This window comes from Aquarana catesbeiana, linkage group LG01 (genome assembly GCF_042186555.1).
Source record: "Aquarana catesbeiana isolate 2022-GZ linkage group LG01, ASM4218655v1, whole genome shotgun sequence".
Lineage (NCBI taxonomy): Eukaryota > Metazoa > Chordata > Amphibia > Anura > Ranidae > Aquarana > Aquarana catesbeiana.
In genome coordinates, this window is record NC_133324.1 from 325875520 (window position 1) to 325893503 (window position 17984).

A 17984-nucleotide genomic window follows, 5' to 3' on the forward strand; every position below is an offset into this window, starting at 1 on the left:
CATTGAAACGCGTCATCTGACACGTCCATACACCATTTCCGCTGCCCTGTTCCCAGTGTAAGGTGCGCTTCATGCTGGTTCTCATCCGGTTCCTGCTTCTGATCCTGGCTTTCGGTGCCCGACTAGATGCCGGCTCACCTTGCGGACACCTGGGTCTTACCGTCTTCCCCACAGCCTAGCACCCATCAGCGGGGATTTCCACACTGCGGACAGCCTTTCCACCTTCTCCCCAGCGCCTTGTCAACATCGTTTGGAGCCTGCACTGTGAGCAGCTGAGATGACGTCCCTGGGCTATCTACATGTTTTTATGTGCCTCACTTTTACCTTATCCTTGTGAGTAGCCACTTGGCCGTTCGTTTTTTATATTTATATTAAAGTTACATTTTGATACTGCACTTAGATTGGCGCATCTTGTCTTTATCTCCACAATCCCGACTACTGTTTAGTGTGACCACCTAAAGTGGTGGAAAGAGGTCAAAAACATAGCTCAAATCACTAACCAAAAGGTCCTCACCAAATCAAATCCAATATGTGAATGTATCTTGTCAATAAAGAAATGCAGTGCAAAGACTGGCTCAGCAATATGGAATGTCACAAAAGTTTTTATTGTTAAAACACATATATCCAAGGAGCTGTATAGCTCATAAAATTAGTATCCTGAGGCAAAATGTGTCATGGTTGGGGTGGCTGAACACTGTCAAGATGAATATCTTGCCTAAACTCCGGCATTATATCTGAAAACGTAAAAAATCTAGGATTCATTGTTCCTCCCTCTATTTGCCCAAATCTCAGAGTGATATTGCCCTACCTAATATGCTTCTATACTACCATGCCTCCTCTCTATTGAGATCGACTTGTACCACTGCCAGGAATCTAAACTCTGGACAGTATTGGAGAACGATTTGGTTGACCCTGAAGACTTCCATACTGTGGACAAACCAAGATGCTCACCTGCCTAAGAACATTGTGCCTTTTTTGGTCACATTCACGCTTCAAGTTTGGGACTCCTATCTGGTGAAAGGTGTACTCTCCTCCAGCCCTAGCCCTTTATCTCCTTAGTCAAAACACATACAGTATCTCACAAAAGTGAGTATACCCCTCACATTTTTGTAAATATTTTATTATATCTTTTCATGTGACAACATTGAAGAAATTACACTTTTTGCTACAATATAAAGTAGTGAGTATACAGCTTGTATAACAGTGTAAGTTTGCTATCCCTTCAAAAAAACTCAACACACAGCCATTAATGTCTAAACCGCTGGGAACAAAAGTGAGTACACCCCTAAGTGAAAATGTCCAAATTGGGCCCAATTACCCATTTTCCCTCCCCAGTGTCATGTAACTCATTAGTGTTACAAGGTCTCAGGTGTAAATGGAGAGCAGGTGTGTTAAATTTGGTGTTATCGCTCTCACTCTCTCATACTGGTCACTGGAAGTTCAACATGGCACCTCATGGCAAAGAACTCTCTGAGGATCTGAAAAAAAGAAATTGCTGCTCTACATAGAGCTATAAAAAGGCTATAAGAAGATTGCCAAGACCCAGAAACTGAGTTGCAGCATAGTGGCCAAGACAATACAGCAGCCTAACAGGACAGGTTCCACTCAGAACAGGACTCGCCATGATCGACCAAAGTTGAGTGCACGTGCTCAGCGTCATATCCAGAAGTTGTCTTTGGGAAACAGACGTATGAGTGCTGCCAGCATTGCTGCAGAGGTTGAAGGGGTGGGGGGTCAACCTATCAGTGTTTTAACAATAAAAACTTTGTGATATTCCATATTGTTGAGCCAGTCTTTGCATTGCATTTCTTTATTGACAAGATACATTCACATATTGGATTGGATTTGGTGAGGACTTTGAGCGCTTTGGTTTTAGTGATTTGTTTTACATTTTCAGAATGTGTCTTTATTGACAGAACTGTGAAATGATGAGAGGATAGATCGGGAATCAAACATTTTCATGTTCCAGGCTGAAAAATTACATAAAGCAAAATAGTGCAGAGGACAGTAAATATGTGACTCCTTTTCTTTAGAAATTGTAACATGTGTTTTCCTGTTTGTGCAGAATTTAACTGCAATATAATCAGTCCTGGAGAGTTTATAAGCCAGATCAAAGCATTTTTAGTTCCATGTTATAAAAGTAAAGTTCAGAACACACTATTTACAATGACCGTACCACACTCTAGTTAAAGTAAATGACCCATGACTTTTTTTTTTTTGACAAAAAACTAAATGGTCCAAGTCTTATGCACAACCTGCTTTTTTCTTTTTTTTTTTTTTTTTAACGGATAATAAAGAGATATTCCATAAAAAAAATAAAATAAAATAAATAGTAATGTAAAATCAACTGCCTACCCGCAAATTTTTTTTTATCATACATTCCTCAGTTTTATCACCATCCTCAAAGCAATGTGGCAATAACAATTATGTATTGAGTATAAAAGAGAAAGAAGGACAGAGAAAAAAAGGCAGGATAATATACACTGCAAACATGCTCGTGTCAGCCATTTAATCAGTCCTAACCAGAATTCTATGTAATTCCACTGCCCCTCAATGCTACAATTTTGTCACATGTACTGTTAAACTTCCTATCACATGAATCTGAAGCCCCATACACACTATCAGATTTTCTGCTGATTTTTTCCGTCAGATTTACCAAAACCATATAATATGAGGTCAAACCTTAGGAGTTTCAATTTGTATGCAATCAGGCAGGCCCTTGCACTACATGGTTTTGGTAAATCCGAAGACAAAAATCTGCAGAAAATCTGATAGTGTGTATGGGCTTAAACGTTCCAATAGGTGGAAATAATAATACCTGTCCTACATATGTACATGGATTAAGAACTAGTATTCAAAAAATACTACAATTGTTACCGATAGTATTAGAGGTATAGAGGTATTATTGGTTTTTACTTTTTAGGAAGAGGAATGGATTATCGAATAAATATGGAAAATTCTTATCAGTTTACAGTTAACCATGAATACTGGCCCAAGATTTATTGTTCTTACTAGGACATTCACGGTGATACCTCAGATGTATGGGGCAATTTATGTTTACATACACATGTGTGCCAGATGCTGAGTGTTTTCGATGGGTATACAGGGGTGACAGGGGAGATTTTATTTTTTATTACAATTGAATTTTTTCTTTTTTTAATTAAAGTGATTGTAAAGGTTAGTTAAAAAATAACAAACATGTCATACTTACTTCCTCTGTGTAAGGGTTTTGCACAGAACAGCCCCGTTCCTCCTCTTCTGGGGTCCCCTGGTGGCGCTCCTGGCTCCTACTCATCGAGTGCCCCCACGGAGAGCCGCATTTCATGGGGGCACTCGTGCGGGCATGCTCCCGTGTCCATTGACACAGACAGCAGGACCCGGCCCCCATGTCACTGGATTTGATTGACAGCAGCGGGAGCCAATGGCTCCTACTGCTATCAAACTATTCAATGAGGACACCAGACAGCGGCTGGAGCTGCTGGGCTTGTGCTCGTCACTGGAACGATCAGGTTCAGGTAAGAAAAAGGGGGGCTCTCGGGGCTGCTGCACTACAGAAGGTTTTTCACCTTAATGCATAGAATAGACTTTACAAAAATCCTTTAACGATAATGCTATCACAAGGGGACTCACATGAGTGTTCCACATAGTGAACTTGATGCAGGCTTATTCACTTTAAGGGAATTACAAAGGACAAGGGGGCAATCTTTACGTCTGCAGGAAAAATAATATATAAAGAATATATACAGCATGTAAACAACATCAGAAATTATTATTCCAGTGAATACCAATTGCATTTGGGGAAACAGGAAAGCTATTCCTCCCTCCACTGGAACAAATTGGACAATTTTTTTTAGGGTATTTCCCTTTTTTCCCCAGATCAAATGTGGGTACAGGGTCTTGTATATGGAGATTTTCTATTTATTTATTTTCTATTGGTTGAATTAGATGAACGCGTCCTTTTTTCAAAATAACTATGAAACCATGTAGCTAGCTAAATTTAAGAGAGAAACAAAGCTGCTTCCAGCATGGCTACAATGTTAAATTCCAGCTCTTTGATCCACCCACTCTATCGGTGAAAGATTCACGGTCTCTACTAAGAAATCTTTTATGGACCCTTGACTATTCAGCCACAGTTTGTCAAAGAAACATTCAAAAGAGGGTTTCCAACCACTCATCAGTGAGTTCCTTAAATACAGGAATGTCTCCTACTACCATATTGGTCTCCTCTTCAAGGTGGCCCAAAAACTGGGTGTAGTGGAAAGGTTCCAGGGATTCTAACAAGGCTGGAGACTGCAGGCTGATCCTCCTACTGCAGAGTGGTGCACACTGCAAACAAGTTAGATTGCTCTATTTTAATTTCAGAAATATTGGAGAAAACTGCACCTCCTCAAGGATAACCCCATCAATTAGAGAATAGAGTGACTAAAAATCACATATAGTCACTAGAACCAATGGCTCAGAAGCCGCTAAGGCCATGAGCAGATCAGCTATAGAATCTGCTAAGGAAGGCATGGGAGCAAGCTTATAGCCTCTACACTCATTATCAGTGAGAAGGTAGGTGAATTGGGCCAAAAAAGGGGCCTGACAAAGCTAGGGAGGACTATGATGATGAAGACGACTCTAGGGGCAGAGGATAACATGATTCCAGCTTGTATACGTTGACACTTTCATATACAGTCCCAGAAAAATTAGTAGCGTGTGAGTTAGGGTCACCAGTTACTGCAGGACTGTCCTCTCTATGCCTAGGATAAGACATGTTACGACTGCATGGCAGTTAAAGCCCAATTCTGGGCATTTTTTTTTCCCATGCAGTGGAGCTGTGCTCACACTGCATGGGTTAACTGCACGTATTGTCTAGGGGTGAGCACAAAGCTTATACTCACCCAATCCTTCACCTGGAATTTTTCATTCACTTATTAAATTCCGGTTCAATGGTCACGTTTTCCAGGATTTTCCTTTCACCCCTATCCCCCCCCCATGTGCTTCAGTTCATGGTTTACCCATTGCATGTACTTTATTTTATTCAGACTCCAGCCTTTTGAATAGTTAGTCTCCCCCGGTCGCCGCAGGAGACCCCTACTGGTGACGCTCTGTGCCCTGTGCATACTGGGATTCGGGTAAGTGGTCTTGTATCTGTCTATTTAACAGCTGTATATTGTTTCAATTCATATATTTCCTGTAACAATTTTTTTGCTGTATGTGAATACATGCATTGTTTTTGATAATGTGCTAATTAAATTGCAGATATTTTCCTGATGAAGTGGCTCAGTCCGCGAAACTAGTAGAAATATTGTCCGTGACCTACTATCCCACTGTGATCTTCCCCATCAGGAGAGTATTATCTTGGTGATAAACACATGGACCGTCACCTATATTTTTTTAACCTATTATTATAATTTCTGTCATGTATTGTGTATCAATAAACTTTTGTATACATTTTTTTACATGATTGCGCATATATGTGAACTTACTTTCATTGCATTGCACCGAGATAGTCCAACTGCCCCCCAGTTCTTTGGTGAGCACCTGGTTGGGGATCAGGCTCCCAACCCTTTTATTTCTAGCTATTTAGATATAACAATGTTTATGCAACACCTTACCTGTAGTGTAATCTAAAATAGCAGTCCTGATCAAAGGTGGGAAATGCAGGAGGATCAGACCCCTCTGTGTTACTACATGAGGGTCAGCAGACACTGGAAAGTTCTTGTTAATACTATAAAACCTTTTCCATTGGCAAAAAAAAACAACTTCTTTCAGCTAATATATTGTTTGCATATAAAGGTCTACTGCCCACCAGTGAAGGAAGATGTCTCCTCAAGTAACTCTGGAGAAGGGCATCCTCCAGAAATTGGTTCCCCAGTTTGGGCTGATCCTGGAAAAAGCTTCCTATCACAGAACGAGAGAACGGCATCTGTGGCTCTTTCAGAACTGGGTGAGACTTGCTGTCTTCATTGCTAATAGCTGGAGACACAGCACTCTTACTACCCATGTAGTACGCAGGTTGGTACTGTACACGACATCCTAAACTTCTGCCAGGCCAGCATGGCACCAGAAAGTTGACTAATTTCACCCTGCAATGCAAAGAATTATCGTAAACCTATAAAATAAGCTTTAAATGGGACTGACACAAAAATTAAATAGCTTTGTGGAAAAAAAAAAAAACATCATCTGCATGACAACACTGTAAACAAATACTAACTAATGTTTTATTGTAATATACATATGAAAGGGACCCTGTCCCCAGACCACTCATTAAAAAAAAAAAAATCTCCTATTATATGCCCTTTAACCTATTTTATGCATGCTATTTACCAGTAAAAGCCTCGCTTGTGTAGACATCCAAAAGCCCCAAGACTACTGCCGGTCGCATTTTATTGATCAATATGATGACCCTAATTAATCCTAAAAGGTCTCCAATTGATGCACTACTACGAGCCACCTTCTCAGAGGTTGCCAAAGGGACAGGCAAGCTTATTTAGTATAAATTTCTTGCAGCTAGAATTGCGATTCATCAATGTTGGAAAAAAACCCACAGTTCTCCTGTATATTATTAAACAAAAGCTTAACTGGGCTATGGTTAAGGATAAATTAACTAGCATAATGTATGACAGCCAATATATTCGAACAAACATGGCAACCCTGGATACAATACTATTCTATTGAGTGATCTTGAGCTATATTTCAGGACACGGACAAAGACTCATTTTCTTCTTTTTCCCATCTCTTTGCTTTTCCATTCTCAACTTTTTTGCACCTCTTTTTTCATTTATATGAAGTGTGTATTCTCTAATGACCCATCAGGCATTTAGACGGTCTGAATTGCAAGGAAAACCTTCCACTGTAGTTACTCTGAAACTCCCCCTTTTTTTGTCTTTTATACTTGATTAAAGGAGTTGTAAAGGCAGAGTTTTTTTTTTTTTATCTTAAACGGGTTGTAAAGTCTTAAAGTTTTTCACGTTTTTCTTTTTCTGCAGCGCCCCCATAGACCCCCCTTATTTCCTACCTGAGCCCATTCGTTCCAGCCCCATTCACGAGCCCAGTGGCTCCTGCTGCTGGCTCTCATCTCATTGTACAGATTGATTGCAGAGGGAACCATTAGCTCCCGCTGCTGTCAATCAAATCCAGTGACACGAGAGCAGGGGCAGGACCGAGTCCCGCTGTCTGTGTCAATAGACGCAGCAGCAGGACTCAGGAGCACGTCAGCACGGGTGCCCCCAGGGAAAGCGGCTTTCCTGGGGGGCACCCAATGAAGGGGAGGAGCCAGGAGCACCGGCAGTGCACCCCAGAAGAGGAGGATAGGGGCTGCTCTGTGCAAAACCCTTGCACAGAACAGGTAAGTATAACATGTTTGTTATTTTTAGTTTCTAAAAATCCGAACCTTTACAACCCCTTTAATGCATTCTATGCATTAAGATAAAAAGGCTTCTGTATATAGCAGCCACCCCAGCACCCCCTAATACTTACCTGAGCCTATCTCTGTCCAGCGATGTCAGTGGGGATGAGTGTGCCAGGACAGTTAGATGTGTCTCATCTCTGCTTCCTTGCACCACTCTGCATATCGCGCATATCATAGATGAGAAGAGGGTACAGCAGTGGAGCAGATGAGTAGGAGGGTACAGCGGTGGGGCAGATGAGCAGGGGGGAGTTTAGCGGTAGAACAGAAGAGCAGGAGGGTAAGATGGTGGAGCAGATGTGCAGGGGGTAGTGGTGGAAGGGATGAGAAGGGAGTTCAGCAGTGGGACAGAAGAGCAAGGGGGTTACGGTGATGGGGCAGATGAGCAGGGGGTTACAGTGGTAGGACAGAGGAGCAGGGGGGGTTGAGTGATGGACTCAATGAGAAGGGGGTTATAGTGATGGTACAGATGAGAAGGGTGTTACACTGGTGGGGCAGAAGAGAAGGGGGGTACAGAGGTGGGGTAGTTGTGCAGGGGGGTACAGTGGCAGGGCAGAGGAGAAAGGAAGTACATTGGTGGGACAGATGAGCAGTGGGTTACAGTGGTGGGGCATAAGAGCAGGGGGATACAGAGGTAGTGAAGGAGGTACAGTGGTGGGAGAGATGAGAAGGGGGTTCAGCGGTGAGACAGAAGATCACAGTACAGTACAGTGATAGGGCAGATGAGCGGGGAGTTACAGTAGTGGGACAGATGAGCAGGGGTGGTTCAGTGTTGTGCCAGATGAGAAGGGAGTTACAGTTGCGTAAAAGATAAGCAGGGGGGGTTTAGTGTTGGGGCAGATGTGAAAGGGAGGTGCATTAGTGGGAAAGATGAGCAGGGGGTTATAGAGGTGGGGCAGAAGAGCAGGGGGTTACAGACGTGGGGCAGATGTTCAGAGGGGTACAGTGGTGAGGAAGATGAGAAAGGAAGTACATTGGTGGGGCAGAAAGGCAGGGAGGTACAGAGGTGGGGCAGAAGAGCAGGGGGATACAGTGGTGGGGCAGAAGAGCAGGGGGATACAGTGGTGGGGCAGATGTGCAGGGGAGTACAGTGGTGGGGAAGATGAGAAAGGAGGTACATTGGTGGGACAGATGAGCAGGGGGTTACAGTGGTGAGGCATAAGAACAGGGGGAACAGTGGTGGGGCAGATCAGAAAGGGGTTACAGTGGTGGGTCAGATGAGCAGATAGGTTCAGGGCTAGGACAGGTGAGAAGGTGGTTCAGCGGTGAGATAGAAGAGCATGGGGGTACAGCAGTGTAGCAGAGTTGCAGGAAGATACAGTGGTGGGGCAGATGAGAAAGGGGGTTCATTGTTGGAGCAGAGGGCTAACAATGGTGGGACAGAAGAGCAGGGGGTTTAAAATGGTGGGACAGAAGAGCAAGGTGGTACAGTGGTGGGGCAGATGTGCAGGGGGTACAAAGGTGGGGCAGATGTGCAGGGTAGTACAGTGGGGGGACAGATTTGCAGGGTAGTACAGTGATCTGAGATGTGAAGGTGCAGGAATTAGGGCTGATCTGAGGACTGGAGGTACAGGAATTGGGGCTAATCTAAGGCATCAGAGTGCAGGATGGTAATTAGTTACCATTACTCAAGTAGTTTACAGCATTTACTTTATAAAAAATCCTTTTCATGATTGTGAAGTGTGAAGTTAATATTTTTTTGTTATAAAATCGTCACGTTTAATTTCTTTGAAAACGTTTTCGGCACCCTGTGCTCAAAAGGTTGCCTACCCCTGTCATATTCACTCGTTCTAAACTGCATAAGTCATTGGCAGTAATTCAGTCCACTTTATTATTGATTGTAACTTTACATTACAATGTTTCTATAGATACACAAGTCAAAATTGTATTCTGTGCATCTGATAAATATAGAATCATAATTAATTTTCTCTTTCTGCAAAATGAATAACATTAATAAAAATATTGCAACATAAAAAATATCCCTCCCACTGTTTTCACGAGTTCCACTTTAATATCATTCATACATATCTATCAATATGAGTAGCAACACCGCTCTCAACACCGTCCTGTTGACGTAACATCATTATATGTATTGTTAAAAAAAAAAAAGTTTAAATACTTAGCAAATGAAAACTATGTCTAAGCCCAGGTTCACATTGAGCTGCGGGAATGAAGCCGTGTGAGTTCAGCTGAACTCGCACAATTTCACTCCCGCATGTCAGTCCCGATTTCAACTGCGATTTCACAGACATCTGTGCAGGTTTCTGCACAGATGTCAATGTAAATCGCAGCCCAGAATCGCAAAAAGTAGTACAGAAACTACTTTTTGAAATCGGTGCAGCGCCGCGGATGCCGCATCACACCGATTAGGACGGTGTCATTGACGGCAATCGCCGCCGAACTGACATGTCAAATCGCATGTCAAAACGATCCAGTGTGAACCAGGGCTAACACTTAAAACATAAAAAAAAAAATACACAAGCTTGTTGCTGATTTAGCTAAGAAATGTAAAAGGAACACTTATGTAAAGACAAAAAAAAAATGCAGTGCATATCTCAGTTATTTGCTATATTTTATTCCTGTAAATAATCTGCAAATAGATAACAATCTGAAGTACAGCAAATACCCATTGATCTGCGAGAAATACACTGCTCCTAAGCCCCTTTTGTGGGCTAACAACACACTGCATTTTTGTAGTCTGGTGTTGTCAGACCTCCCAGTGCTTTTTGTCCTGGCTCTATACATATATAAAGGAGTATAAAGAGGCCCGGTCATGGCTCTATATGTGTATATAGGGGTAGAAAGAGAACCTGTCATGGCTCTATACATGTAAAGGAATATAAAGAGGACCTGTCATGGTTCTACACATGTTTATAGGAGTATAAAGAGGACCTGTCATGGCTCTATACATGTATATAGAAGTATAAAGATGACCTGTTATGGCTCTATTTATGTATGTAGGAGTATAAAGAGGACCTGTCATGGCCCTATACATGTATATAGGAGTGTAAAAGGACCTGTCAGGGCTCTATACATGTGTATAGGAGTGTAAAAGGACATGTCATGGCGCTATACATGTATATAGGAGTATAAAGAGGACTGGTCATGGCAGTCTACGTGTATAGGAGTATAAAGAGGACCTGTCATGGCACTATACATGTATAAAGGAGTATAAAGAGGACCGGTCGTGGCACTATACGTGTATATATATAAGTATAACGAGCACCTGTCATGGCTCTATACATGTATATAGGGGTAGAAAGAGAACCTGTCATGGCTCTATACATGTAAAGGAATATAAAGAGGACCTGTCATGGCTCTACACATGTTTATAGGAGTATAAAGATGACCTGTCATGGCTCTATCAATGTATATAGAAGTATAAAGAGGACCTGTTATGGCTCTATACATGTATGTAGGAGTATAAAGAGGACCTGTCATGGCTCTATACATGTACATAGCAGTATAAAGAGGACCTGTCATGGCCCTATACATGTACAGTATCTCACAAAAGTGAGTACACCCCTCACATTTTTGTAAATATTTTATTACATCTTTTCATGTGACAACACTGAAGAAATTACACTTTGCTACACTTTGTAAAGTAGTGAGTGTACAGCTTGTATAACAGTGTCAATTTGCTGTCCCCTCAAAATAACTCAACACACAGCTATTAATGTCTAAACCGCTGGCAACAAACGTGAGTACACCCCTAAGTGAAAATGTCCAAACTGGGCCCAAAGTGTCAATATTTTATGTGGCCACCATTATTTTCCAGCACTGCCTTAACCCTCTTGGGCATGGAGTTCACCAGAGCTTCACAGGTTGCCACTGGAGTCCTCTTCCACTCCTCCACAATAACAATCGGAGCTGGTGGATGTTAGAGAACTTGTGCTCCTCCACCTTTCATTTGAGGATGCCTCACAGATGCTCAATAGGGTTTAGGTCTGGAGACATACTTGGCCAGTCCATCACCTTTACCCTCAGCTTCTTTAGCAAGGCAGTGGTCGTCTTGGAGTCATTATGTTGGAATACTGCCCTGTGGCCCAGTCTCTGAAGGGAGTGGATCATGCTCTGCTTCAGTATGTCACAGTACATGTTGGCATTCATGGTTCCCTCAATGAACTGTAGCTCCCCAGTGCCGGCAGCACTCATACAGCCCCAGACCAAGACACTCCCACCACCATGCTTGAATGTAGGCAAGACACACTTGTCTTTGTACTCCTCACCTGGTTGCCGACCCACATGCTTGACACCTTCTAAACCAAAAAGGTTTATCTTGGTCTCATCAGACCAAAAGACATGGTTCCAGTAATCCATGTTGTTAATCTGCTTGCCTTCAGCAAACTGTTTCTTTAGAAGAGACTTCCTTCTGGGAAGACAGTCATGCAAACCAATTTGATGCAGTGTGCGATGTATGGTCTGAGCACTGACAGGCTGACCCCCCCACCCCTTCAACCTCTGCAGCAATGCTGGCAGCATTCATACCTCTATTTCCCAAAGACAACCTCTGGATATGACGCTGAGCATGTCGACTTAACCTCTTTGGTTGACCATGGCGAGGCCTGTTTTGAGTGGAACCTATCCTGTTAAACTGTTGTATGGTCTTAGCCACCGTGCTGCAGCTCTGTTTGAGGGTCTTGATAATCTTCTTATAGCCTAGGCCATCTTTATGTAGAGCAACAATTCTTTTTTTCAGATCCTCAGAGAGTTCTTTACCATGAGGTGCCATGTTGAACTTCCATTGACCAGTTTGAGTGAGGGAGAGCGATAACACCAAGTTTAACACACTTGCTCCCCATTTACACCTGAGACCTTGTAACACTAACAAGTCACATGACACCAGGGAGGGAAAATGGCTAATTGGGCCCAATTTGGACATTTTCACTTAGGGGTGTACTCACTTTTGTTGCCAGTGGTTTGGACATTAATGGCTGTGTGTTGAGTTATTCTGAGGGGACAACAAGTTTACACTGTTATACAAGCTGTACACTCACTACTTTACATTGTAGCAAGGTGTCATTTCTTCAGTGTTGTCACATGAAAAGATATAATAAAATATTTACAAAAATGTGAGGGGTGTACTCACTTTTGTGAGATACTGTATATAGGAATATAAAAGGACCTGTCAGGGCTCTATACATGTGTATAGGAGCGTAAAAGGACGTGTCATGGATCAATACATGTATGTAGGAGTATAAAGAAGACATCTCATGGCTCCATACATGTATAAAGTGGACCTGTAATGGCTCTACACCCTGTTCCATATTATTATGCCAATGATATTTTTCTCATTTACCTAAATAATTGATGTAAACAACAGTCAGCATAATTCTCATGTTATCAACTATTAAGAGTACAATTCAAATTTTATTGAACAAACCTCCTAATGATAACAGTTTTTTTTTTTCAAAATAAAAAAAACTTACAATGCACTGTTCCAAATTATTGCGCACAGTAAGTTTCAAAACACTTTATAATTGTCATTTGTTGTGTTTGCAGCATATTTACTGAAATCAAAAGCTATTTTAATCAAACTTTGAACAACATTTTAACTTTTTAAACATTTTACCAGGTCACGTTACATTTTAATATAGGACCCCTTATTTGATAGCAGCTTCACAAGTCTTGCATCCATTGAACTTGTGAGTTTTTGGACAGTTTCTGCTTAAATTTGTTTGCAAGATGTCAGAATAGTCTCCCAGAGCTGCTGTTTGGATGTAAACTGCCTCCCACCCTCATAGATCTTTTGCTTGAGGATACTCCAAAGGTTCTCAATAGGATTGAGGTCAGGGGAGGATGGAGGCCACACCATGACTTTCTCTCATTTTATCCCCATAGCAGCCATTGATGCAGAGGTATTCTTTACAGCATGAGATGGTGCATTGTCATGCATGAAGATGATTTTATTACGGAATGCATAGTTCTTCCTTCTGTACCAGGGAAGGAAGTGGTCAGTCAGGAACTCCACACACTTTGCAGAGGTCATCTTTACACCTTTGGGGACCCTAAAGGGGTCGACCAGCTCTCTTCTTATGATTCCGGCCCAAAACATGACTCCACCACCGCCTTGCTGATGTCGCAGCCTTGTTGGAACAGGGTGGCCGTCCACCAACCATCCGGGGTTGCACGGCACTCATCAGTGAACAGGACTGTTTGAAAATGAGTCTTCATGTATTTTTCTGCCCAATGCAGCCGTTTTTGCTTGTGAGCATTAGTTAGTGGTGGCCGAATGGAAGGTTTATGCACAGTTGCAAGACTCTGGAGGACTCTACACCTTGATGTCCGTGGAACTCCAGAGGCACCAGCAGCTTCAAATATCTGTCTGCTGCTATGTAATGGTGTTTTAGCAGCTGCTCTCTTGATCCGATGCATGGATCTGGCAGAAATCTTCCTCAATGTTCCTTTATCTGCACGAAACCCATCTGTGCTCTGAATCAGCCACAAATCTCTTAATACTGCGATGATCACGCTTAAGTTTTCGTGAAATATCTAATGTTTTCATACCTCGTCCAAGGCATTGAACTATTTCACTCTTTTCAGCAGCAGAGAGATCCTTTTTCTTCCCCATATTGCTTGAAAATGATGCTCTGCGTAATAATGTGGAACGCCCTCCTTTAGTAGTTTTTCCTTTAATTGGGCTCACCTGGCAATCTAATTATCACAGGTGTCTGAGATTGTTTTCAGTGATCAAAAGAGCCCTGAGACACAATGCCATCCATGAGTTAACCTGAAAAACAAAATATTTAATCTTTGTGACACTGAAATAGAATTTGCATAATAATTTGGAACAGGGTGTAGTAAAAAAAAAATAAATAAAAAGAAAGCCATAAATCTATACCCTATTTTGTAGACGCTATAACTTTTGCGCAAACTAATCAATGTAGGCTAATAGCGTTTTTTTTAATCAAAAATACAAAAATATGTAGAAGAATACATATTGGCCTAAACTGATGAAATATTTTTATTTATTTTTTTGATATTTATTATAGCAAAAAGTTAAAAATATTGTGTTCTTTTCAAAATTGTTGCTCAAAATTGTCGCTCTTTTTTTGTTTATAGCGCAAAAAATAAAAACCGCCGAATAAATATCACCAAAAGAAAGCTCTATTTGTGGGGAAAAGAAAAGACAAATTTTGTTTGGGTACAGCATCGCACGACCGCGCAATCGTCAGTTAAAGCGACGCAGTGCTGTATCGCAAAAAAGAATGATTGAAGTGCATTATTTCTATTACTACATTGTTATATAAAATTAAATAGTTCAACTCACAATAATGCAGAATCAGTGGGAGCCCTGAGTGTGTCACTTGCCACCGTCACCTGCCTTCAGATGCGGACTGTCACTTGCCACGCGTTACAGATTGTCACTTGCCACATCACCTACCACACGTTGCAGATTGTCACTTGTCACAACGTCACCTGCCACAAGTTGAAGATTGTCACTTGCTACACTTTGCGGATTGTCATTCACCACGTCACCTGCCACACGTAGCAGATTGTTCCTTGCCACAACGTCACCTGCCACATGTAGCGGATTGTCACTTGCCACAACGTCACCTACCACACATTGCAGATTGTCACTTGCCATGACGTCACCTGCCACACATTGCAGATTGTCACTTGCTGTGTCCCAGAGTGAAGGCAGGCAGCAGAGAGATGATGTAATCTCTCTGCTGCCCGTGGCTGCACATTGAGGGCGGAACTGCAGTGATGCATGGCGGGTGGTGAGAGATGATGTCATCTCTCTGCTCCCCCGCCTGCGGGCCCGCTGATTGGCCAGCAAGCCCGCTCACCTGCCCACTGGCTCGCCTGTTCACTCAGCCGCTGACCTGCCTGCCGACTACTCCCCCCTGGGCAGCGAGTGTTCTGCCCGCACGCTCCTGTCACCTCGGCACCGGGCTCCCTTACAGTGGGATAAGAAGCGGAGCGGGTTGAACAGGCTGGCTGGTGGGCGGCAATTTGCTGCCCCCCTGAAAGTGCTGCTCCGGACCCCTGGTCCCATCGGGTCCCATGGTAGAGCTGGCCCTGGTTATTTGTTATAAGTAGGCTACTTTCACACTGATTCACTGCAAAAACACAGAAAAAAAAAATCATTTTTGACATGATTTTACCTGGTTTGCTGTGCTTTTTTTAAAGGACGTATGACTCAAAAACCACACCAAAAATGCATCGTGGGTGCATTTTTGCCACATTTTTACAGCGCTTTCTATTGCCTTCAATGGGGAGGTGCGTTTTTTGGTGCAGTTTTTTTTAATCCGACTAGACATCCTTCAAAAATGTGGCAAGCGGGATTTTTTACACCGCAACGGAAGCGCATCCAGTATGAACACATACATAGAATTTAAAAGGGAAACATTTTTTCTTAAGCTGTTCTGGTGAAAGCACTTCAATAACTGCTCGGTGTGAAAGCAGCCTAAAAGGCACCCAATATCACACAAACCAGCTGAAATCAAATATCAGGTATCACATATAGTATCTGTGACATTTTAAAGCAGAGTTCCGCAAAAGTGGAAGCTCCGCTTATCTGTCTTCTCCCCCCAGTGCCACATTTGCCACCTTTCGGAGGGGGTACCTGTTTTTGACAGGTACCTGTTCCCCACTTCCGTCGGACCTTGCCACAGCGAGGTACGTCAGAAGTCCATCCTCCCTCCTCCTTCCCCTGCCGCCGGACCAGTAATAGCGCTGCATGCTCTGCGCATGCACACTAGGGAACTGGCTGTGAAGCCGCAAGGCTTCACTGCCAGTCTCCCTTACCGGCTATGGCGGTGGCAGCACCCAAGAGCCGATTAAAACATCGGCTGAGGTGACAACATCGCTGGATTCCAGGACAGGTAAGTGTCCTATTATTAAAAGTTAGCGGCTACAGTATGTAGCAAGGGCTGAACACCGCTTTAAGCCAAAGTTGTTAGTATAAGACTGGAAACAGTGGCAAACACACCATTTTCCTCTAGGCTTTTCCTAATGTCAGTCTGTGCTTTATCACTTGTATACACTTTATCACTTGTTATATCCTCCTTTGCTCTTTTTTTATTCAAAACATAACTGAGTTGAGCTGAGACATTTATGTGCCCAGCCTTTATAGTAGGAAGATCCACATATTTTACACACATGTTGTAAACACATATTTGGGTCATATTAAAAATGCTGACTGTGCAAAATTCCTTTTATGTAGCTTTGTAAGTTATTATGTTACAGCGTCCCCTGAGCTTTTTGAAACATAAGTGAAACAACATTTACAGTATGTACCATCCTCCAGATATCCTCATGAGTGTACTGCACTAAACACACTAAAGAGAAAAAAGAAGTTGTCACCTTTCCTAAAGAAAACAACATTTACTTTGCTACCTTCAGCTACAAGGCATTGGTGTCTCTAGTGAACAGTTTGAGGAAGTGGTGTTCAGGCAAAGGTGTCCAATCAGCATCATCCTTATAAAGGGTCCACATCATGTCACAAGTCACCAGCAGAAGCAAAGGCAGGGATTATCCATTTATTTATAGAAGAGTTTAAAAGAATCTTGTGCTTAGCATTAGTTATCACAGACCCAAAATTAAACATCCCCGCAAATTTGGGTCCATGTTGACAAAATAAATGGGAGCTGCCATTGGTTCCTACTAGCATGTTATCCAACTGCAGTGTCTTTGTGATAGCTTGGTCATTGTGCTGGGAGAGCACAGCTAGAAAACATGGATGCAAATGTGCTGTGAGTGGGCATTAAAGCCCACCCGTCTTGCTGCCACACATATGAGTTACATGGTAAGCCAGAGGTAATGACTTATATATTAAAGCCTTTGATTATCCTCATACTCTTCTGTTTATCTCTTGCCCCTACTGCAAAACCCTCCTCATGGACCTACTTCTACACAGGTTATCCCCTCCTCAGTCCATCATGAATACTGGTGCCAGGCTCATCCATTTTATCAACTGCTATCTACCAACCCATCGCTGTCAATCCTTCCACTGGCTTTTGATCAAAGAATACAAAGAATATTACCAAAAACTTATAAAACCATTCAGAACGCTACATAACTAACCTCCTCCTAAAATATTAACCAAACCATCCACTTCCACTCTCCCAAGACCCTCTGCTCTCTAGCTCCCTCGTCGCCTCCTCCATGCTCGTCTCCAGGACTTTTCCAAAGCCTATCCCATCCTCTGGAACTCCTTACCCCAATCTGTCCGCCTTTAGGTAGGTGATACCTGAAATCTAATCTCTTCAGGCAAGCCTATCCTACTCCTGGCTAGCAACTAAATTTTACTTTCCCGAACTAAAGTTATGCTGCCATATACTAAACGAAAAATTGGCCGAACCCATTTTCGAAAAACGAACATTCGGCCGTAAGCGCAAACGATAGTGCCATCATGTAACGACGTTCAGTAGACATAAATGAATGCATTTTTGTTCTTTTTTTACATATACCTAGAGCGGACAGGAAACACATTAACCTTCCAGTTTATCTTTCATTTGGCAGAAAATTCCCAACTATTATCAATTTTGTGCCCATTAACTGGCCGAAAAACGAATGAACTGTCTAAATGACCGAATTTCAGCCGATTTTTCGTATTGTATACGGCCAACATTACTGCATCTTG

At 42.5% G+C, this 17984-nt stretch overlaps 1 protein-coding gene across 1 annotated transcript in view; it reads right to left on the minus strand.

The window, feature by feature from the left end:
- The window catches only part of LOC141144788 (acyl-CoA dehydrogenase family member 11-like), a 182386-nt gene that overhangs the window by 122106 nt on the left and 42296 nt on the right, over window positions 1–17984 (minus strand). The window contains exon 2 of the mRNA XM_073630819.1: window positions 5795–6071. Within this exon, the coding sequence (XP_073486920.1) occupies window positions 5795–6071 (277 nt within the window). The remainder of the gene's footprint in view (window positions 1–5794; window positions 6072–17984) is intronic.